The 21,069-nt window shown below is 46.8% G+C and overlaps 1 protein-coding gene across 1 annotated transcript in view; it reads right to left on the reverse strand.

Annotated features, from left to right (window-relative positions):
* The window catches only part of DNAH10 (dynein axonemal heavy chain 10), a 150,885-nt gene that overhangs the window by 107,885 nt on the left and 21,931 nt on the right, over positions 1-21,069 (reverse strand). Inside the window, exons 9-13 of the mRNA XM_060612080.3 lie at positions 19,125-19,315; positions 17,215-17,413; positions 6,639-6,833; positions 3,326-3,496; positions 454-630 (exon numbers count right to left, since the gene is read on the reverse strand). Of these exons, the coding sequence (XP_060468063.3) occupies positions 454-630; positions 3,326-3,496; positions 6,639-6,833; positions 17,215-17,413; positions 19,125-19,315 (933 nt within the window). The remainder of the gene's footprint in view (positions 1-453; positions 631-3,325; positions 3,497-6,638; positions 6,834-17,214; positions 17,414-19,124; positions 19,316-21,069) is intronic.

Raw genomic sequence — 21,069 nt, forward strand, 5'->3', positions numbered from 1 at the left:
AGAGAGCGTGCGCAAGAAAGGGAGGGGTAGAGAGAGAGAGGGAGACACAGAATCCGAAGCAGGCTCCAGGCTCTGAGTTGTCAGCGCAGAGCCCGATGTGGGACTCGAACTCACGAACCGCGAAATCGTGACCTGAGCCGTAGGACGCTTAACCGACTAGAGCCACCCAGGCGCCCCTACTCTCTGGACCTTTCAAGAAAAGATTTGTCAACCCCTTCTATATAACATTCAAAACCCCATGGGTGGGGGAGGAACAGTATTATCAGAAAGATGGTCATCCTCCAGAGAAGCTGAAAATCAAGTTCAGGGAGAAGCCCGATCATATGTATGAGCCCGAAATCAGGGACCACAGGAAAGGCCTTCGAAGTCGCAGGCCAGGATCTGCTCCTCACACCGGCGGCTCTAGGTCGCCCGTGAGATACGCCCGGCGACAGCTCCAGGGAAGCAACATACCTCTCTTCCTCGGTCACTCTCCAATATCTCCTCCACTTCCTGAAATCGGAGGATGGTGTGCTTGATCCGAAAGAACAGGGACCGTTCCCAGTAGATGGCACCTGCTACCGGAGGGTGGTTCTTACACAGTGGCGGGTTGTCCAGGTTCTGAACAAAGAGTTTATTAACTATGTCGATCTGAAAAGCAATCAAAAGTGGTCTGTGATATGCATCAGCATGTTCGCCAAGAAAGATTTAACTTGAGATGTAGGTCTTTACATTTTTAATGGTTATGTATTGGGGGGGGGGGGGCGGGTTGCAGGGCAGAGAGAGAGAGGGGAGAGAGAATCCCAAGCAGCTGTCAGCACAGAGCCCGATGCGGGGCTCAAACTCACCAACTGTGCGATCGTGACCTGAGCCGAAACCGAGAGTCGGATGCCCAACTGACTGAGCCACCCAGGCGCCTCAAAGCTTACCATGTTTAAGTGCATTTCAGTGGCATTAAGCACATTCACACCATCACACAACCACCACCTGCATCCACCTCCCACACTTTCATGGTCTCAAACTGACACACTGACCCGTGAAACACTAACTCCCCCTCCTCCTCCCCTGGCCGCTGGTGCTCTCCACTCTACTTCCTGCCTCCGGGAATCTGACTCCTCTAAACACCTCATGTAAGTGGAATCATACAGTAATTGGGGTTTTTTTGACTGGCTTCTCTCACTTAACATAATGTCTTCAGATTCACCCATGTTGGAGCATGTGTCACAATGTCCTTTCTTGGGGCGCCCGGGGGGCTCCGTCGGTTGGGCGTCGGACTTCGGCTCAGGTCCTGATCTCACGGTTCGTGGGTTCGGGCCCCACATCGGGCTCTGTGCTGACAGCTCGGAGCCTGGAACCTGCGTCTCCGTCTCTTTCTGCCCCTCCCCTGCTCATGCTCATGCTCTGTCTCTCTCAAAAATAAACATTAAGGGGCGCCTGGGTGGCTCAGTCGGTTAAGCGTCCGACTTCAGCTCAGATCATGATTTCACAGTTAGTGGGTTCGAGCCCCGCGTCGGCCTCTGTGCTGACAGCTCGGAGCCTGGAGCCTGCTTCGGATTCTGTGTCTCCCCGTCTCTCTGCCCCTCCCATGCTCATGCTCTGTCTCTCGATAATAAGTAAACATTAAAAAAAAATAACAAAAAATAAACATTAAAAAAAATTTTAATACATAAATAAAAATTTAAAAGAGAAAAAGAATATCCTTGCTTTCTAAGGCTGGGAATATTCCATTGTATGGACAGACCACATTTTATGTATCCATTCATCTATCACAGTTCATGAGTTCAGGCCCCGCGTCGGGGTGTGCCCTGACAACACGGGGCCTGGTTGGATTCTCTCTCTCCCTCTCCCTCTTCCCTCCCCCGCTTGCTCTCTCTCTCTCTCTCCCTCAAAATAAACAAACATTTTCAAAAAGCCTTCTTTGCAATTTTTTAGGGTATACACCCAGAAGTGGATTTGGTGGACCACATGGTCTGGACCTGTATTTTATTATTTTATTTTTTAAGTTAACTTTTGAGAGAAAGAGAGAGACAGAGAGGAGAGAAACAGGGCACAAACCGGGGAGGGGCAGAGAGAGAGAAGGAGAGAGACACACACACACAGAATCCGAAGGAGGCTCCCGGCTCTGAGCTGTCAGCACAGAGCCTGATGCTGGGCTTGAACTCATGACCTTCGAGATCATGAGCTGAGCCGAAGTCAGACACTTAAACGACTGAGCCCCCCAGGCGCCCCTGGACCTGCATGTTACAAGAAGCATCTCCACACTCTCACGTGGGTAATTAGATGTGGGAGACAGAATAACATTCCCCCCCCCCCCACCCCCCAGGCATCCCCTGGTCCCGATGCCCAGAATCTGTAAATTTACTACATTACATGACAAAGGGGAATTGAGGTTGACACTCAGCTGACCTCATAATAGGACGATGACCCCGGATTATCTGAGTGGGCCCAAGGTAATCACAAGGGCCCTTACAAAAGGAAGGAGGAGGCAGAAGAGAGGGTCAGAGTCTTTCCCCAGACGGAAGTGGGACTAGCCATCGCTGGCTTTGGAGATGGAAGGGGGCCACGAATCTCTAAAAGCTGGGGGGAAAAAAAACAAGGAGATCCAATCTCCCTAGAGACTCCAGAAAGGCTACGGCCCTGTTGACTCCTTGTTTTCAACCCAGTGCAACCACTGTAGACTTCTGACCTTCAAAGCTTCACGTAAAATAACAAACCTTTACTACAAAGTAAAGGTTTTTACTACAAAGTTCGTAGCCTCTTGGTACCGCATCAAGAGGAAACCACATATTTGGAGACCAGTTTGTCCCTTTGTATTTTGCTAACTGACGTTGACCAAATTATTTCACATATTCTCATTTCATCCTCTGAATAAGATGATAAGTTGGGTTTTTTTGTTTTTGTTTTTTTGTCTGTTTCTCCCACTGGGTACTTGAAGGAAAAATCTGCGTTTCGTTTACCTACCTCTGTGCCTAACACCATACCTGGAAATATGTGAGCACCGGATACATTGTTCTGAATTAATATGCAAATACATACATGATCTCGGCACACGGTTAGCTAGGACTTCTGCTGTTACTAATGTGATTGTTACAACTACAAACTCGTACAGAGCCCATCACAATGTAAGGTGTATGATATTGTACTTGATAAATCCTTACTGAATTTCCTCACTAAACAAACAAACCCACTTTGTTTTGGTTATCTGTGGCATGTGACATGCTCACTGGGGAAAATTCCACAGCCTCTCTGAATTTGAATAGGAGAGACAGATAATGGCCCCATTCAGTTCTCCACATTTTGCCCAGTGTCCTTCCACTGCTCTGGCACCTGTCGATCTTTCAATTACCTCTTTACAATACTGTGCCAGGATATCATTAAATTTCATCATCATTTGCCGATTAATAGAGTCCCGTGAACGAATATGCTTAAATTTTAGAAGCATGTCAAACGCTGCTTCAGCTGATCGAAGTGTCTTAAAAGATTCATCAATAAAATTTTTTGCTTCTTTTTCAATAACCTGCCAAAAAAAAAAAAAAAAAAGCACAAGTCAGAAACACAGCCCTCACGTCCCCGTAATTATCGTGCAAAAACAAAGCGGCAAGAAATAAGCAAAAAACAAATTTGTGACTTGCGATAGATTTCCCTTGTGCTTTAGTGGAAGCTGGTGCCCAGTTAAAAACAGCAGATTGGCTACATTGGTTTTCTGTTCCCCTCCCCTCGTTCCACTCAAAATGGTAGGAAGGAAATTTTTTTTTAAGTGTTAACTCCTACAAACAAAGAAAGCAGGAGAGGACACAACAGGAGAGAAGATAGTTCAGGAGTCTTAGGCAGATGGAAAGTAACTGTACAGAAGGCAGAGGATTACAACGAAATGCTGGCAATAGGGGAACAGGCAGGTGCCTGTTTACTCCCCACGAAACCTCCATGAACATTTGGAGACACAAGGCACCAGGAAGGCGAGGGGCAAACACAGGATCCCTCCTCCGCCCTGCACAGCCAGGCCACCATGTATCCTCTATACCCTCATCCCGCCCCAGTCTATGAAGAGTGGAAGGTTAGTTCTAGAAAAATTGAATCAGAAGGACAGCAGAGTTGTGATAATGCTAGAAGCTAGAAATCAATGAACAATACCCTCAATATCTGAAGAAAAGTTATTTCTTTTTTGTTTGTTTAAGTCTTAAGTTGAAAGACTGAGAGAACACAAGCAGGGGAGGGGCAGAGAGACAGGAAGAATCCCAAGCAGGATCCATGCTATCAGCACAGAGCCCGATGCAGGGCTTGAACTCTGGTCATGTGAGATCATGACCAGAGCCGAAATCAAGGGTCAGGCACCCAACCGACTTAGCCATCCAGACGCTCCCCCCCCCCCCCAAAGAAAAGTTACTTCAATCTTAAATTCTGTACCTAACTTTATTTCAGAATTCACACAAGACATAAAAGAGAGATGTCCCATGAAACCTTTCTTAGGAAGATACTAAAAAATGTGCTTCAGCAAAACAAAGGCCTAAACAAGAAAAGAGGAAGATGTGAAATCTAGAAAACAGGATCCAATACAGAGGAGAAAAGATGAGAGGTCCTAGGGTGGCTACTTTGCAATAAATCTAAAGAGCAAACAATATAGACTGGGACAGAAGGACAGAGAACTCTGGGACAAAGGCCTCTAGGAAAATAATAGCACTCATATTTTTAAGCAGACAGAACCCATTATTGATAAATATGTGGCAGAGATGTTAGAGCAGTTGGGGGAAAAAATAACAGGTATGTAAATAACCAGGCAAATAAAAATAAAAGCAATGATTAACTTCAGGAAAAATGAAGGGTTGAACAAGAAAGGCAGTGTGCTTATGATGTGCTTCTTGGCTCAGCAGTGAACACTGTTTGCACAGACATAAGGAGTAAACACTAATCATTAAGTTAGCCAAAAGTTATGATAAATCTATGTTAGATGACAGGGGGGCAAGTGGGTATGGGGAAGGAGTAGGACAGTAAAGTCCATATCTACTCTGAAAAGTTAACAGTTGTCTAAAACTGTTTATATTAGATACATCAGGAGATAACCACATTGGCAAGTTCTTTAGAAAATATGAAGGTGAACAACAAAAGAAACATCTAGAATTGTGAAAAATGACATCAAGAATGGGAACGGAGAAGGTTAAGCATGGGGCTGTTTTTTCTTATTATTTGCCTTTTAGTATTACTTGACAAAGTGACTTCAATGAAAAATTCAATTTAAAAATTAGTAACACTTAGGGGCGCGTGGGTGGCTCAGTCGGTTACCCTCTGACTTCAGCTCAGGTCACGATCTCACAGTTTGTGGGTTTGAGCCCCACGTCAGACTCTGAGCTGACAGCTTCAGATTCTGTGTCTCCCTCTCTCTGTCTGCCCCTCCCACACTTGTGCACTCTGTCCCTCCCTCTAACTAAACATTTTTAAAAATAAAAATTAATAGGGGCGTCTGGGTGGCTCAGTCAGTTGAGTGACTGACTTCAGCTCAGGTCATGATCTCGTGGTCCATGACTTCAAGCCTTGCATCGGGCCCTGTGCTGACAGCTCAGAGCCTGGAGCCTGCTTGGGATTCTGTGTCTCCCTCTCTCTCTGTTCCTCCCCCATTCATGCTCTGTTTCTCTCTCTCTCTCTCTCTCTCTCTCTCTCTCTCTCTCTCTAAAAATAAGTAAATATTAAATTAAAAAATAAATGAAAATAACACTTAAAACAAAACAGAAGCTGAGAATACACCGGATGTAATTAAAATGGAAATGTTTAGATAACCCAAGAACAGTCTGGGGTTGCCCATAGAAAAAGATGCTCTGGTTATAAAAACAATTACTCAAGACCTAAAGCGGGGACGCTGCTGATGTGCCTCCCACATGAAGCTGAAAGAGTAACCACGATGGACCATCCCCCATCGTATCACGCTGTGTGGCGTGAAACCATATTCTCAGCTACAGCCTCTCTTTGACAGGTTCTGCCTCCCCCGTACCCCAGGCCACAACCTCCTAATATCATCTCCCCACCTCCTCTCATTCCCCGGCCTAAATCAGCCTATGCTGTGACCAGAAGAACCTTCGTCAACCATAATTCTGATTACCTCACTCTGTAACCTCAGTGGCTCCCTACTGCCTACTAAACCAAGTCCCATTCTTCAGCCTCCTATGTCCTCCCCAATTATACAGCAAACCCACCTTTGTGGAGATGCTACTGTGTCTAGCTTGACTTAACCTTATTCTGCCTAGAGATAGGAATGGGGACAAAAAAGATTAAGGAATGTTCATTTTTATCTTACATTCCTCAGTATCATTTGTTTTTATTTATTTATTTAAATTCAAGTTAGTTGACATATACGTGTAGCATTGGTTTCAGAAGTAGAACCCAGCGATTCATCCCTCATATATGACGCCCCGTGCTCATCCCAACAAGTGCCCTCCTTAATGCCCACCATCCCTTTAGCCCATCCCCCCACCTTCCTCCCCTGCAGCAATCCTCGGTCCGGTCTGTATTTAAGACTCCCTTATGGTATTGCTTCTGTTTTTTACAAGTAAGGGTATTACTTTTTGTGATTAAAAAAAAAAAAAAAAAATCCTAAGCATAACGAAACAAATTTAACATGGGGGAACCATGGTACCCACTCCCAAGATCAAATGTATAGATGAGTTACTTGCCAGAACTTCAATCTTGAATTCATCCATCACATACTTCCAGTACTGGGAAGACTTGATGCTGAAGGGGTCAAAGGTCAGGTTTTCCATGGGGGTGACCAGGCTGTCCACCCTGCACAGGACATCGTCAATGCGCTTGGGATCCCCCGTCACTGCCTTTAGTTCTGGACCAAATATATTGTAAAATTCCTCCATAACCTGTCCAAACAAACAAAACACAGGGAGGCTGCCTTTCGGTTTTCCATGAGTGTGTTTAACGTTTATTTACTCTTGAGCGAGAGACAGGGTCGAGCAGGGGAGGGGCAGAGAGGGAGGGAGACACAGAATCCGAAGCAGGCTCCGGGCTCTGAGCTGTCGGCACAGAGCCCGATGCGGGGCTCGAACCCACAAACCATAAGATCGTGACCTGAGTCAAAGTCGGATGCTTAACTGACTGAGCCACCGAGGCGCCCCTCTCATGAACGTTTTAACTGCAAATAGACTGCGTGTCGAGATTTGTCTGAGGGCAAGAATCATGTCACACAGGCAACTTCCTCCCAGTCTAAGACCTCTGGTACTATGCCCACTGCACATGGGACAAGATCCACACGTCCTGACACAGTTTGCAAAGTCTGCATGTTCAGGCCCCCACCTACCCAACCCCTTCCCCCACCGCTCCCCACGCCCCACCTCCTTGCAGCCTCGCTGGCCTGCTTTTACTTCCACATTCCTTTCTGTCACAGGGCCTTTGTACGTGCAGTTCAAACTGCCTAGCTAGCTACTTCTCATCACTGAATACCACTTGGTCACGTCCAAGCCCTCAGAACAGATCAGGCTTCAAGTACACACCCCAAAAGCCCCAACAGCAGAGCACTTACTTCAGCCACACCTATGCATTTATATGATTATTACGTCTGCCACCTTTCCTCTCCCAGACTGGAAACTCCATAAAGCCACGGACTATGTAGGTGTTTGCCAGGGCCAGCTTCATAGGTGAGTGACCCAGGCAGGTGCACAGGGGCTCAGGCTTAGAAGGACCCCGTGCTGGGTAGAAGGATCTGCTACAAACGTCTTGAAATTATTTTTTTTTTAACATTTATTTATTGTGGAGAGACAGAGAGAGAGAGCGTGAGCAGAGGAGGGGCAGAGAGAGAGGGAGACCCAGGATCCGAAGCAGGCTCCGGGCTCCGAGCTGTCGGCATAGAGCCTGCCACGGGGCTGGAACTCCCAAACTGTGAGATCATGGCCTGAGCCGAAGTCGGATGTTCAACCAACTGAGCCACCCAGGCGCCCCAGTAATTTTATCTTTGAGCGTGTGTTTTGTAAATGAAATCTGATAGGGCGGCCGTGCACACATGTGAGCAGATACGTGGGATCTACTTGTCTGCTTCCACTTTGTCACATACAGCCCCACGAGCACAGAATTCTACTGGGCCCACGTACGGCAGTTCAGGGGGCTGGGGGGACATTCGCAGCCAGCACAGGGAAATGTGTCACATCAAAGACAAGTACACGAGGACACAGGCTGCGATGAGAGACCACCTTCTCCCTTCAAGCCGGAGTTTGCTTCCAGAACAGTGAGCTAGGAAACACACCTGATCAGGAAACCTACCGTATCGGTTCTGTAACTTCCTGTTATTTCCCTGTGTTGGCCAACTACTCCCCCTGAGCGATGACATAGGACAAAGAGCAGGCAACCCACCCAGCCCTTCCTTACCCGTTGGTAAGCTGGAGGTAGAGAATCCTGGCAGAATGTGCTCGCACCAAAAAGTGAGAGAGAGAAGGAGTTACGATGGCAGAGGGGTAGGGGGACCCTGGACCTGCCTGGTCCCTGGAACCCAGCTCGGTCAACATCGTATCATTCTGAGCACCTAGGAAATCAGCCCGAGGATTAAAGAGAACAATCTGCACAATTAGAGGGAGAGACCGTGGCAGCTATCAGGAGGCGCAGAGACGTGAACTGGGGGAGAGAAGAGCCGCGGTGCCTTGGACGGGAGGGAGCCCTTTTTCCGGAGAGAAGACAGAGAGAGTGGGGGAGAGAGGGGGTTCGGGTCGTGCAAGAAAAACACCCCCCAAAACCACCGACCTGTGAAATCGAGAGAAACGGACTATCACAAGTTTTTGCAAACAGAGGAGCTCACATTCTGAGGGTCTGGAAGTTTGCACCATTCCCGGAAGTCGATCCGGGCTGGGGCGGGGGGGGGGGGGGGGGGGGGACGAGAAGACCGGCGACAGCATGTCAGGTGGGGATCCCCGGGGGTGCAGTGGGAGAGAACCTTCCCCTTCTCAGAGTTCATCTGGAAGAGGGCAGATGGCCTCTCCCAGAACAAAAGACTTGGGGGCACACCTGAGCAGCCGATCCACAGCAGGGGACAGAGGCGCACGCTAAGGGCACACAACGTGGCCGCAGCTTGTCACTGTGCGTCACCATAAACTCCAGGCGCCTACGGGGCCACACAACTGCTTTTCTGGGACCGAACAGAGCCAGGCACAGCACCGCAAGGGGCTCCTCCAGAGGGAGGAGCAGGTTCTTTAAGATTTGAAGTTTTTCTTTTTTATTTTAAACATTTATTTTGAAAGAGGGAGAGAGAGCGAGAGAGAGAGCGAATCCCAAGCAGGATCTATGCTGTCAGTGCAGAGCCCAACGTGAGGCTCAGTCGCACGAAGTGTGAGATCTGTCCTAATCGGAAACCAAGAGTCAGACGCTCAACCCACTGAGCCACCCAGGTGCCCCAAGATTGGGAGTTTCGAATCCCAGCCCCACCAGCCTGGGCACAGTCGGCCTGTTGGCAGGGATCTGTCGGAAGCCTGGGACACAGGAGGGGAGACCGTAGGCTCGCCTGGGAGGTCTGAGCTCCCCTCCCTGGGGACGGGAGAGCGGGGTGACGCCACCTTCCCTGACCACCAGCACCCGAGACTTCAGCAAGCAACACAGCGCCCCCAGCGGAGGCTCGAGCCGCTTGCATCAGACCGCGCCCCCTGCGCCCTGCAGAGCCCTCCAACCGGGCGCCAGCCGGTGCAGGGGGCCTCTCCCCCAGAGGAGGAGCACAGGCACCCCCACACGCACCCCACCCACTGATCATAGAAGGCTCCAAAGCGTCAGCTTCAGTTCTGAAGCTGGAAATAGGACCAGACTTTTTTGTTGTTGTTTTCCTTTGGAATCAGACTTAGAGTTTTTTTGTTCGTTTGTATTTTCATTTCCTTCTCTCACTTTTTGTGGGGCTTTTTGGGGTTTTTTTAATTTCTTTTTTGAATTTTATTTATTATTTGAGAGAGAGAGTGCACATGTGAGTAGGGGAGGGGCAGAGAGAGAAGGAGAGAATCCCAAGCAGGCTCCACACTCACCACAGAGCCTGACGCAGGGCTCGATCCCACAACCCTGGGATCATGACCTGAGCTGACATCAAGAGTTGAACATTCAACCAACTGAGCCACCCAGGTGCCCCCCTTGTCTCATTTTTTGAATCAGTCTCGTTCCTTCTCTCTTTTTTTTCTCTCGTGGAATCAGGCTTATAGTTGTTTGTCTGTTTGGGGCTTTGGTTCCTTTTCCTTTTCTCTTTTTTTGGATCGAGCTTCCTTTAACAAACAAATCAAAGCGCACGTAGTTAAAAGTCCAAACACTCCTCACTGCAAGCAAGGAGGAGCTCTGCAGAGGACTGACCTGGGGGAAAGAGCAACCAAAGCACAGCAGCACAGTGCCCCATCGCCAGAAACCCTTCCCGAAGCACCAGGCCTGGACCCCCTGGTCCAGGTACGACCCCCTCAATACAGCAGTATTCTCAAGAGCAAGAAACATAACAAGCTCTCACAACGCGCAAAAGACAAAAACCTAAACAAAATGACAAGGCAGAGAATTCCCCCCCAAAGGAAGATCAAGAAGAAACCACAGCCAGGGATTTGCTCACCACAGATATAAGCAATATATCTGAACAAGAATTTAGAACACCAGTCAGAAGAATACTAGCTGGCCTTGAGAAAAAGCACAGAAGACTCCAGAGAAACCCTTGCTACGGAGATCAAAGACCTAAAAACTAGTCAGACTGGAAAAAGAAAATGCTGTAACTGAGAAGCAAAACTGACTGGATAGAGTCACAACAGGATTGAAGAAGCAGAGGAGAGAATAAGTGACATAGAAGATCGAGGGTTTCAGAATGGGTTAAAAGACCCATCGATATGAGACCCAAAGACACCCAGACTGAAAGTGAGGGGGGTGGAGAACCATCTACGATCCTAATGACATCAAAAGAAAGTCGGAATAGCCATACTTATATCAGACAAACTAGATTTTAAACCAAAGACTGTAACAAGAGGTGAAGAAGGGCACTATATCATAATAAAGAGGTCTATCTACCAAGAAGACCTAACAATTGTAAATGAAAACAATGGCTTTAAATGACACACTGGACCAGATGGACTGAATGGATACATTCGAAACATTTCATCGTAAAGCAGAATACACATTCTTTTCGAGTGCACGTGGAACATTCTCCAGAACAGATTACATACTGGGTCACAAATCAGCCCTCGACAAATACAAAAAGATTGAGATCACACTGTAAGGGTTAAATCGTAGTGTAAGGCTAACGTGTAGCTTGAAAAATAACAGCTTTGTTCTGACACTGAAGGTCAAGAGATGACAGCCTTGCTTTACTCTTGTAAATTATGCTTCATACTCTTATAAATCAGGCTTCACCAATGAAGGAAACAAAAGCTCAAAGAGAAGAGCATCAGAGGCAAGGTCAAGGAGATCCACTGGTTGCAACTTAGCGGCAAAAAGTCTAAAATAATCACTTCATCCAGAAACTGTTTCTAACTCATCTGGGAACTGTTTCTCTGTTCTGTTCCCAGGTGATGATAAAACGATGTGGTCGGCCATAAACACTCTGTACCCCGGCTGTTCGGGGCCACACTCTTATCAAGAGTGTTGGTCCGGATCGGTCGGCCTTGCCTCTCATTGTAATAAACTTTGTTGTGACTGTCACTGGTGCCCATAGCATTCTGTTTCAGGAGTTGTGTGGATGCAACAATACCATGCTTATTTTCAGACCACAACACTATGAAACTTGAAGTCAACCACAAGAAAAAAAATTGGAAAGACCACAAATACATGAAGGTTAAAGAAAATCCTACTAAAGAATGAATGTGTCAACCAGGAAATTAAAGAAGAAATTTAAAAATACATGTAAGCAAATGAAAAAAATGAAAATGAAAACATTACAGTCCAAAACCTTTGGGATGCAACAAAGGCAGTCATAAGAGGGAAGTATATAGCAATACAGGCCTTACTCAAGAAGCAAGAAAAGTCTCAAGTACACAACCCAATACCTAAAGGAGCTGGAAAAAGAAGAGCAAATAAAGTCTAAAACCAGCAGAAGAAAGGAAATAAAGATTAGAGCAAAAAAACAACAACAACAACACATAAATTAAAAAAAAAAAAAAGTAAAACAGACCAACAAAACTAGGAGCTGGTTCTTTGAAAGAATTAACAAAATTGATAAACTCCTAGCCAGACTTCTCAAAAAGAGAAAAGACCAAAAAATAAAATAAAATCATAAATGAAAGAGGAGAGATCACAACTGACACCACAGAAATACAGACAATTATACGACAGATTATTATGAGTAATTACATGCCAACAAACTGGGAAATCTGGAAGAAAGGGATAAGTTCCTAAAAGCATACAAACTACCAAAATTGAAACAGGAAGAAATGGAAAATTTGAACAGACCCATAACCAGCAAAGAAATTGAATCAGGGGGCACCTGGGTGGCTCAGTAGTTAAGCATCTGACTTCGACTCAGGTCATGATCTCACAGTAGGTGAGTTCAAGCCCTATATCGGGTGAGCTCATGCCCTGTTTCAGGTGAGCTCATGTCCTGCATCGGGTGAGCCCCAGCCCTGCTTTGGGTAAAAATCACAAGCCCCAGTTGAGCCCCACTTCTGTCTCTCCCTCCCTCCCTCTACCCCCCATGGGATCCTTCGTCTCTCAAAAGAAAGAAAAAGAAATAGAGAAAGAAAGAGAAATTGAATCAGTAGTCAAAAATCTCCCAATAAACAAGAGTCCAGAGACAGATGGCTTTCAAGGGAAATTCTACCAAACATTTAAAGAAGAACTGGGTGGCTCAGTCAGTTAAGTGTCTGACTCTTGATTTCAGCTCAGGTCATGATCTCAAGGTTCATGAGTTCAAGCCCCACATGGGGCTCTGCATGCAGAGCCTGCTTGGGATTGTTTCTCTCCTTCTCTCTCTCCTCCTCCACCACTCACACTTGCACTCTCTCTCTCAAAATAAATAAACTTTAAAAAATAAAGAAAGAAGAATGACTACCTATTCTTCTGAAACTGTTCCAAAAAACAGAAATTGAAGGAAAACTTTCAAACTCATTCTATGAGGCCAGCATTACCTTGATTCCAAAACCAGACAAAGACTCCACTGAAAAAAAGAACCACAGGCCAATATGCTTGATGAACATGGATGCAAAAATTCTCAGTAAGATACTAGAAAATTGAATCCAACAGTACATTAAAAGAATTATTTTCCATGATCACGTGGGATTTATTCCTGGGCTACAGAGTTGATTCAATATCCACAAATCAAACAATGCGATACACCACGTTAATAGAAGAAAGGATACGAACCATATGAAATTCTCAATAGAGGCAGAGAAAGCATTTGACAAAATACAGCATCAATTCTTGATAAAAACCCTCTAAAAAGTAGGGATAGAGGGAACATACCTCAACATCAGAGAGACCCACAGCTAATATCATCCTCAATGGGGAAAAACGGAGAGCTTTCTCCCTAAAGTCAGGAACATGACAGAAATGACCGCTCGCACCACTGTTGTTCAACATAGCACTGGAAGTCCTAGCCTCAGCAATCAGACAACAAAAAGAAATCAAAGGCATCCAAATCAACAAGAAAAAAAGTCAAACTTTCACTCTTCACAGAGGACATGATACTCCACATAGAAAACCCAAAAGACTCCACCAGAGAATTTTCTAGATTCATTGATACGAGAATTTAGCAAAGTCACAGGGTACAAAATCAACATACGGAAGTTCGTTGCAATTCTTCTTTTTTTTAATATTTATTTTGGGGAGAGCACAAGCAGGGAAGGGGCAGGGAGAGGGGGACAGAGGATCTGAAGTGGGCTTTGCACAGACAGGTTGATGACAGCAAGCCCAATGTGGGGCTTGAACTCACGAACCACGAGATCGTGACCTGAGCCGAAGTCGGATGTTCAACCAACTGACTGAGTCACCCAGGTGCTCCTGTTACGTTTCTATACACCAGTAATGAAGTAGCAGAAAAGAGAAATCAAAGAATCGGTCCCACTACCATCACACCAAAAACCATAACATACCTAGGGATAAACCTAACCAAAGAAGTAAAAGATCTGTACTCTGAAAACTATAGAATACTTATAAAAGAAACTGAAGACGCAAAGAAATGGAAAAACATTCCATGCTCGTGGATTGGAAGAACAATATTGTTAAAATGTCTATACTACCCAAAGCAATGTATACATTCAATGCTGTATAAATAACACCTGTCAAGATAACACCAGCATTTTTCACAGAACTGGAACTTGGAATTCTAAAATTTATACGAAACCAGAAAAGACCTCAAATAGCCAAAGTAACGTTGAAAAAGAGAAGCGAAGCTGGAGGCCTTACAATTCCGGACTTCTAGCTGTATTACAAAGCTGTAATCATCAGGACGGTATGGTACTGGCACAAAAACAGACACATAGATCAATGGAACAGAATAGAGAACCCAGAAATGGACCCACAACTATAGGGTGAACTAATTTTCAACAAAGCAGGAATGACTATCCAATGGAAAAAAGGCTCTTCAACAAATGGTGTTAGGAAAACTGGACAGCAACAGACGGAAGAACTGGACCGCTTTCTTACACCATCCACAAAAATAAATTCAAAATGGATGAAAGACCTCAGTGTGAGACAGGAAACCATCAAAATCCTAGAGGAGAACATCTCTTTGACCTTGGCCGTAGCAAGTTCTTACTAGACGCGTCTTCAGAGGCAAGGGAAACAAAAGCAAAAATGAACTATTGGGATCTCCTCAAGCTAAAAAGCTTCTGCACCATGAAGGAAACAATCGACAAAACTAAAAGGCAACCGACAGAATGGGAAAAGATATTTGCAAATGACGTCTCTGATAAAGGGTTACTATCCAAAATCTATGAATAACTTCTCAAACTCAACACCCAAAAAAACAAACAATCCAGTGAAGAAATGGGCAGAAGACATGAACAGACACTTCTCCAAAGAAGACATCCAGATGACTGACAGACACGTGAAAAAATGCTCCACATCACTCATCATCGGGAAAATACAAATCAAAACCAGAATGAGATACCACCTCACACCTGTCAGAGTGGCTAAAATTAGCAACACAAGAAACAACAGGTGTTGGCGAGGATGTAGAGAAAAGAGAACCCTCAGCACTTCTGCTGGGAGGGCAAACTGGTGCAGCCGCACTGGAAAACAGTATGGAGGTTCCTCAAAAAGTTAAAGTAGAACTATCCTACAACCCAGCAATTGTACTACTAGGTATTTATCCAAAGGATAAGAAAAAAAATACCGATTCAAAAGGGGACAATGTTTATGGCAGCGCTATCAACGGTAGCCCAATTATGCAAAGAGCCCAGATGTCCTCGGACTGATGAATGGATAAAGAAGAGGTGATATTTTATATACGCAATGGGATATCATCCAGCCATCAAAAGAACGAAATCTTGCCATTTGCGAGGATACGGATGGAACTGGAGAGAATTCTACTTAGTGAAGTCAGTCGGAGAAAGACAAACGCCATATGATTTCACGCATACACAGAATTTAAGAAACAAAACAAAACAAAGGATCATGGGGGGAAAGAAAAAAGGAAAAGCAAGAAACAGACTCTTAGCTCCAGAGAACACGCCAATGGCTACCAGAGGGGAGGGTGTGGGGAGGTGAGTGAACCAGGTGCCGGGGACGAAGGAGGGCATTTGTTGCGATGAGCGCAGGGTGTGGTATGGAAGTATTGAGTCTCTATATCGCACGCCTGAAACGGACATCGCACTGTATGTTAAGTAACCGGGATTCAAATTTTAAAAACTTAAAACAATTTCTGAATTAAAAAAATTCAAAGAAGTGGGAGAAAACCAACCAAGTCAGCTGCGTGCCGCGCTGTCGCACCGTTCTGGCAACGACGTACGTCTGCACATTCGAGTGACAAAGTACAAATCACGTCTTTTCAGTGATTCCACATGCAAGTCAAATGGCCTTGTATCTGCCCTTTAAGCGAACACCGCGCAATGTAAATATGAATGGTAAAACTCATGGAATAATTTAAATATTAATTTGAGAGAGAGAGAGAGAGAGAGAGAGAGAGAGAGAGAGAGAGAGAGAGAAAGAAAGTGCTAGCAGGGGAGGGGCAGAGAGAGGGAGAGAATCCCAAGCAGGCTCCACCCTGTCAGTGCAGGGCCCAAGCACACAGGGGCTTAAACTCGCAAACGTGAGATCGGGACCTGAGCTGAAATTAAGAGTCAGATGCTTGGGGCGCCTGGGTGGCTCAGTCGGTTAAACGTCCAACTTCCGCTCAGGTCACGATCTCAGCTCATGGGTTCGAGCCCTACATAGGGCTCTCCGCTGTCAGTGTGGAGCCCACTTAGGATTCTCTGTCTCCCTCTCTCTTTCTGCCCCTCTCCTGCTTGCACTCTCTCTCTCTCTCTCTCTCTCTCAAAAATAAAACATTAAAAAAAAAAAAGAGCCACCCAGGTGCCCCAAATCATGGAATAATTTAAATGTTCAATTTCCTTCACCTTCTTTACTTTGCCACAGTCGCGGGCAAACAAAAAATAAAGCCTGCCGAAGTAAGAGATGTCAGAAGAAAGGGAAAAGCTTTATATTTTGATGCTTTTAATAGCATTTTTTCCTACTTTTTGAACAAGGGGTCCCACATCTGTTGCACTGGGCACGGCAGGTGACGCAGCCGGCCCTGGTAGCAAGCACGGGAGCCTGGCACAAGTGAGCGCTCCATAAATACTAAGAACGAACGGACGGATGGACCTTCGTGAGACAAAGAACAGTGGATAATTCATCCAACCAGCCACTAGACCCTTCGACCGTTTATTCAAAAGACAGAGGGACCAGATAAACAAGGAGTCCCCGAAGGATGGGTAGCAGCCGAAGCAACGGGCAGGATGACGTGGCGTCAGGAGAGAATAGGTCTTGGACCAGACTTTGAGGAATTCCGACATTTAACGGAAAGACAGGAGGGGGAGGATTCTGCAAAAGCTACGAGGCAGGCGTGGCCGGAGGTCAAAGGACAGCTGAGAGCGGGGTGAGGGAGGTGGGTCACAGGAGACAAGGAGAAGTGCCAGCGGTCTGGCCCGCTGTGGTACCTTCCGGTACATTCCGCGTGGTCTCTCGAGGGTTTCCCTCCCTCCCCCGCCAGCCCCCGTCCGTCTCCTGGTTTCCGCTGGACACGGACAGCGTGCCGTCAAAAAGCCAAACCGCTTTCCGCCCGGCCACGTCCGAACCCCAGCCACCTTTCCGGCCATCGGAGAACACCCGCTGCAGCCTCCCCACCTGCAGGACGTCGCAGAGATCCTGGCAGATGGCAGCCATGTAACCCGTTCTCTCGAACAGCCGCTTTCGATCAAACTCCCACCGAGCTTCTCTCCCCGAAGCCTCGATCTTGGCCCTGGTGTCGAAATAGGCCTTTTGCCACGTGTGCAGGGCGTTCCTGGCCTCCGAGGTTTTGTGCTGGGCGCTGGCTCGATTTTCTCTGTGAAGCAAAGAGATGCAGCGAGGGGGGAGGAAGGCTGAGCCTCGGTGGCGGGTCCGAGCCCACAGCCCAAGGGGAGCAGGTCTCCGGGGGGAGCGCCGTCCCCGAGGAGCAGGGCCTCCCCATCCCACAGCCCCCCGCACCCGCCTACGAGGGTGCGACCCCCTTGCAGATCCATAGGCCACCCCCGGGGGCAACAACCGGCAGAGCTGCGGCTCCCCTGGGGAGCTCTCTGTTCCAGCCGGAAGGGGACCGGGAGCCTCGGGCCGGGCCACAAGTCAACAGTGAAGGCTGCAGCACCACAGGGAAATGACAAAGCCAAGATCGTTGTGCCTCTTTCACCTGCAGAGTTGTTTTTTTGTTTTTTGTTTTATCTTGGGGGTTTTTTTGTTTTTTAGGAAAGCGAACATCTGCACCTCCTTCTACGTTGATCCCAGAGGCCCTCCGGCCTTAGGGGCCCTGGGACTTGGTGTCTCCCAGCATAACTAAGGAAGACAATCCTGATTAAAATAAAACAACCTACGTGTCCACACGACGGGCTGTTAGTTGGCCCTAAAGGGGAATGAGGCCCTGACACCGGCTCCCACACGGGTGAACCTTGAAACCATGGTGCTGATACCCAAGGGACACAGGAGTGCTGACGCAGACGGGCACTTGTACCCCAACGTTTATAGCAGCACTTTCAACAATGGCCAAATGATGGAAAGAGCCTAAATGTCCATCAACTGACGAATGGATAAAGAAATTGTGGTTTATATACACAATGGAGTACTACGTGGCAATGAGAAAGAATGAAATCTGGCCCTTTGTAGCAACGTGGATGGAACTGGAGAGTGTGATGCTAAGTGAAATAAGCCATACAGAGAAAGACAGATCCCATATGTTTTCAGTCTTACGTGGATCCTGAGAAACTTAACAGAAGACCATGAGGATGGGGAAGGGGAAAAAAAAGAGAAGGAGAGAGCCAAACCAGAAGAGACTCTTAAAAACCGAGAATAAGCTGAGGGTTTATGGGGGGTGGGAGGGAGGGGAAAGTGGGTGATGGGCATCGAGGAGGGCACCTGTTGGGATGAGCACTGGGTGTTGTATGGAAACCAATTTGACAATAAATTTCATATTTAAAAAAAGAAAAAGAAAAAAACCATGGTGCTGAGCAGAAGGAGTCTGTCGTAAAAGCCACCATGTGTAGGACTCCATTCGTAGGAACGTTCAGAAAAGGCAAGTCAAGAGAGACAGAAAGTAGATCTGTGGTTGCCCAAGGCTAGGTGGGCTGGGGAGGCCGGAGGTGACAGCTAAAGGGTTTGGGGTTTCTTTTTGGATTAGAGAAAATATTCCACAATCGATTATGGCCACAGATACACAACTCCAAATACACGAAGAGCCGTTGGCTTGTACATTCTGGTGAATCGTATGGTGTGTGCATCATGTTTCAATAAAGCTGTTTAAGGGGCGCCCGGGTGGCTCAGTAGGTTAAGCATCCGACTCTCGATTTCAGCTCAGGTCATGATCTCAAGGTTCATGAGTTCAAGCCCCGAGTCGGGCTCTGTGCTTACGGCATAGAGCCTGTTTAGGATTCTCGTTCTCTCTCTCTCTCTCCTCCCCCCGCCTCCCCCCTCCCCCACTCACATTCTCTTTCTCTTTCAAAATAAATAAACTTAAAAAAAAAAGCTGTTTAAGATCTTCGGAAAAACATAGCATTGCTACTTCTCACTTGAACAAAGTCCGCAGGTTGACCACTCTGCAGACTCTTTCGGCGATTTCCCAGGCGATCCGCTCCATGAGCGGGATCATCCTTTCATCCTTATTGTAGTGTCGGGAGATGATCCACACCATCCTCAGGGCACTCATCATGGAAGGGATGGTCTCCAGGACGACGTGAAAGCTAGATCCGTGCGTGATGTTCTAATCGGAGAGAGCAAGCAACCTTAGCCTTGGGGTCCGAGAAGTTTGATAAGGCAGCGCGTGCGCGGGAAGTTTCACTCTTCCTAATTCAAAAAGTGTACTTAGTGCGGGAGAAAGCGTTTCGCCACCAAAAGGAGTCTGAAATAGGTCTGTGCACACTGACGTGGAAAGACAGATAAGATTTACAATTAAAGTAAATAAAGCCATTTGAAGCAGTGTATAAAGTAGGAGTGTGTATATACATAAATAGATATGTAGAGAGCGAGAAAAGTAAATATAGAGAAAGAGAATATATATATGTATAGCTATTGAGTACACACATACACACCCAGTGCATATTCCGTGTGGCAGATTGTATTTTCCAAACGCAGCCACAACATCTTGACTGTGTCCCCCTCGCCATTAAGAGACCGAGTCATCTCCACCCCTCGAGTCTGCACAGGCTGTTACTTCTTTAGTCAGTAGAATATGGCAGCCGTAATGTTGCTTCTGGTCTCTTGGAAGCCAGCCACCATGTAAACAGTATGACCATCCTGGGGACCGGGTGGCTCAGTCATTTGAGCATCAGAACACTTACTTCAGTTCAAGTCACGATCTCGCAGTTGTGAGACTGAGCTCCGAGTCAGGCTCCACACCGAGCATGGAGCCTGCTTGGGATTCTCTCTCTCCCTCCCTCCCTCCCTCCCTCCCTCTCTGTCTCTGTCTCTCTCTCTCTCTCAAAATAAAGAAGCATTAGGGGCGCCTGGGTGGCTCAGTCGGTTAAGCATCTGACTTCGGCTCAGTTCATGATCTCACGGTTCCTGAGTTCGAGCCCTGCATCAGGCTCTCTGCTGCCAGCACGGAGCCTCTGTCCCCCCTCTCTCTGCCCCTCCCCTGCTGATTCTCTCCCTCTCCCTCTCTCCCTCGATCTCTCTCTCGCTCTCTCAAAAATAAATAAACTCTTTAAAAATTTTTTTAAAAAGCAAGCGTGGCCACCCTATTACCCTGAAGCCACCAGGCTTTGGGACATCCAAACCACGTAGAGAAATACTAGGGACTGAGATACCACGTGGAGAAAACGAGGCCCAGGAGCACCCAGACGCCAGATGTGTGGGCAAAGAAGCCACGTGGAAGGGGTCCCGCAGCCCAGCCACCCCAGCTGTTATACATGAGCCAAGAGGAACCGCCCAGCTAAGCTTTCCCCAAACTCCTGACCCACAAAATGGGAAGACAAAGAACACAACTGTCATTAAAAAAGTGAAAATGCGGGGCGCCTGGGTGGCTCAGTTGGTTGAGCCTCCGACTTCGGCCAGGTCATGATCTCACAGTTTGTGAGTTCGAGCCCCACATCGGGCTCTGTGCTAACAGCTCAGAGCCTGGAGCCTGCTTCCGATTCTGTGCCTCCCTCTCTCTCTGCCCCTCCCCTGCTCATGCTCTGTCTCTCTCTCTGTCTCAAAAATAAATAAAGCATTAAAAAAAATTTAAAAAAAAAAAAAAGAAAGTGAAAACGCACACAGATTGGAATATTGCTAAGCATGTATCTGATAAGGAACTTGTATTCAAAAATGTTTAACTCATAAATCAACAATGAGGCAAATTAAAAATGGGGAAAAGATTACAACAGATGTTTCACCAAAGATACGCGACCGGCCTAAGAAGCAGAGTGAAAGGTGTTCAACCTCATCAGTCGTCACTAGGGAATGTAAACCAAAGTCGTGGTGAGACAAAACAAAAGATGTACGATGCCACGTGTATAAAATACCAAGAACGGGCAA

This window comes from Panthera onca, chromosome D3, assembly GCF_046562875.1.
Source record: "Panthera onca isolate mPanOnc1 chromosome D3, mPanOnc1 haplotype 2, whole genome shotgun sequence".
NCBI classification, from domain to species: domain Eukaryota; kingdom Metazoa; phylum Chordata; class Mammalia; order Carnivora; family Felidae; genus Panthera; species Panthera onca.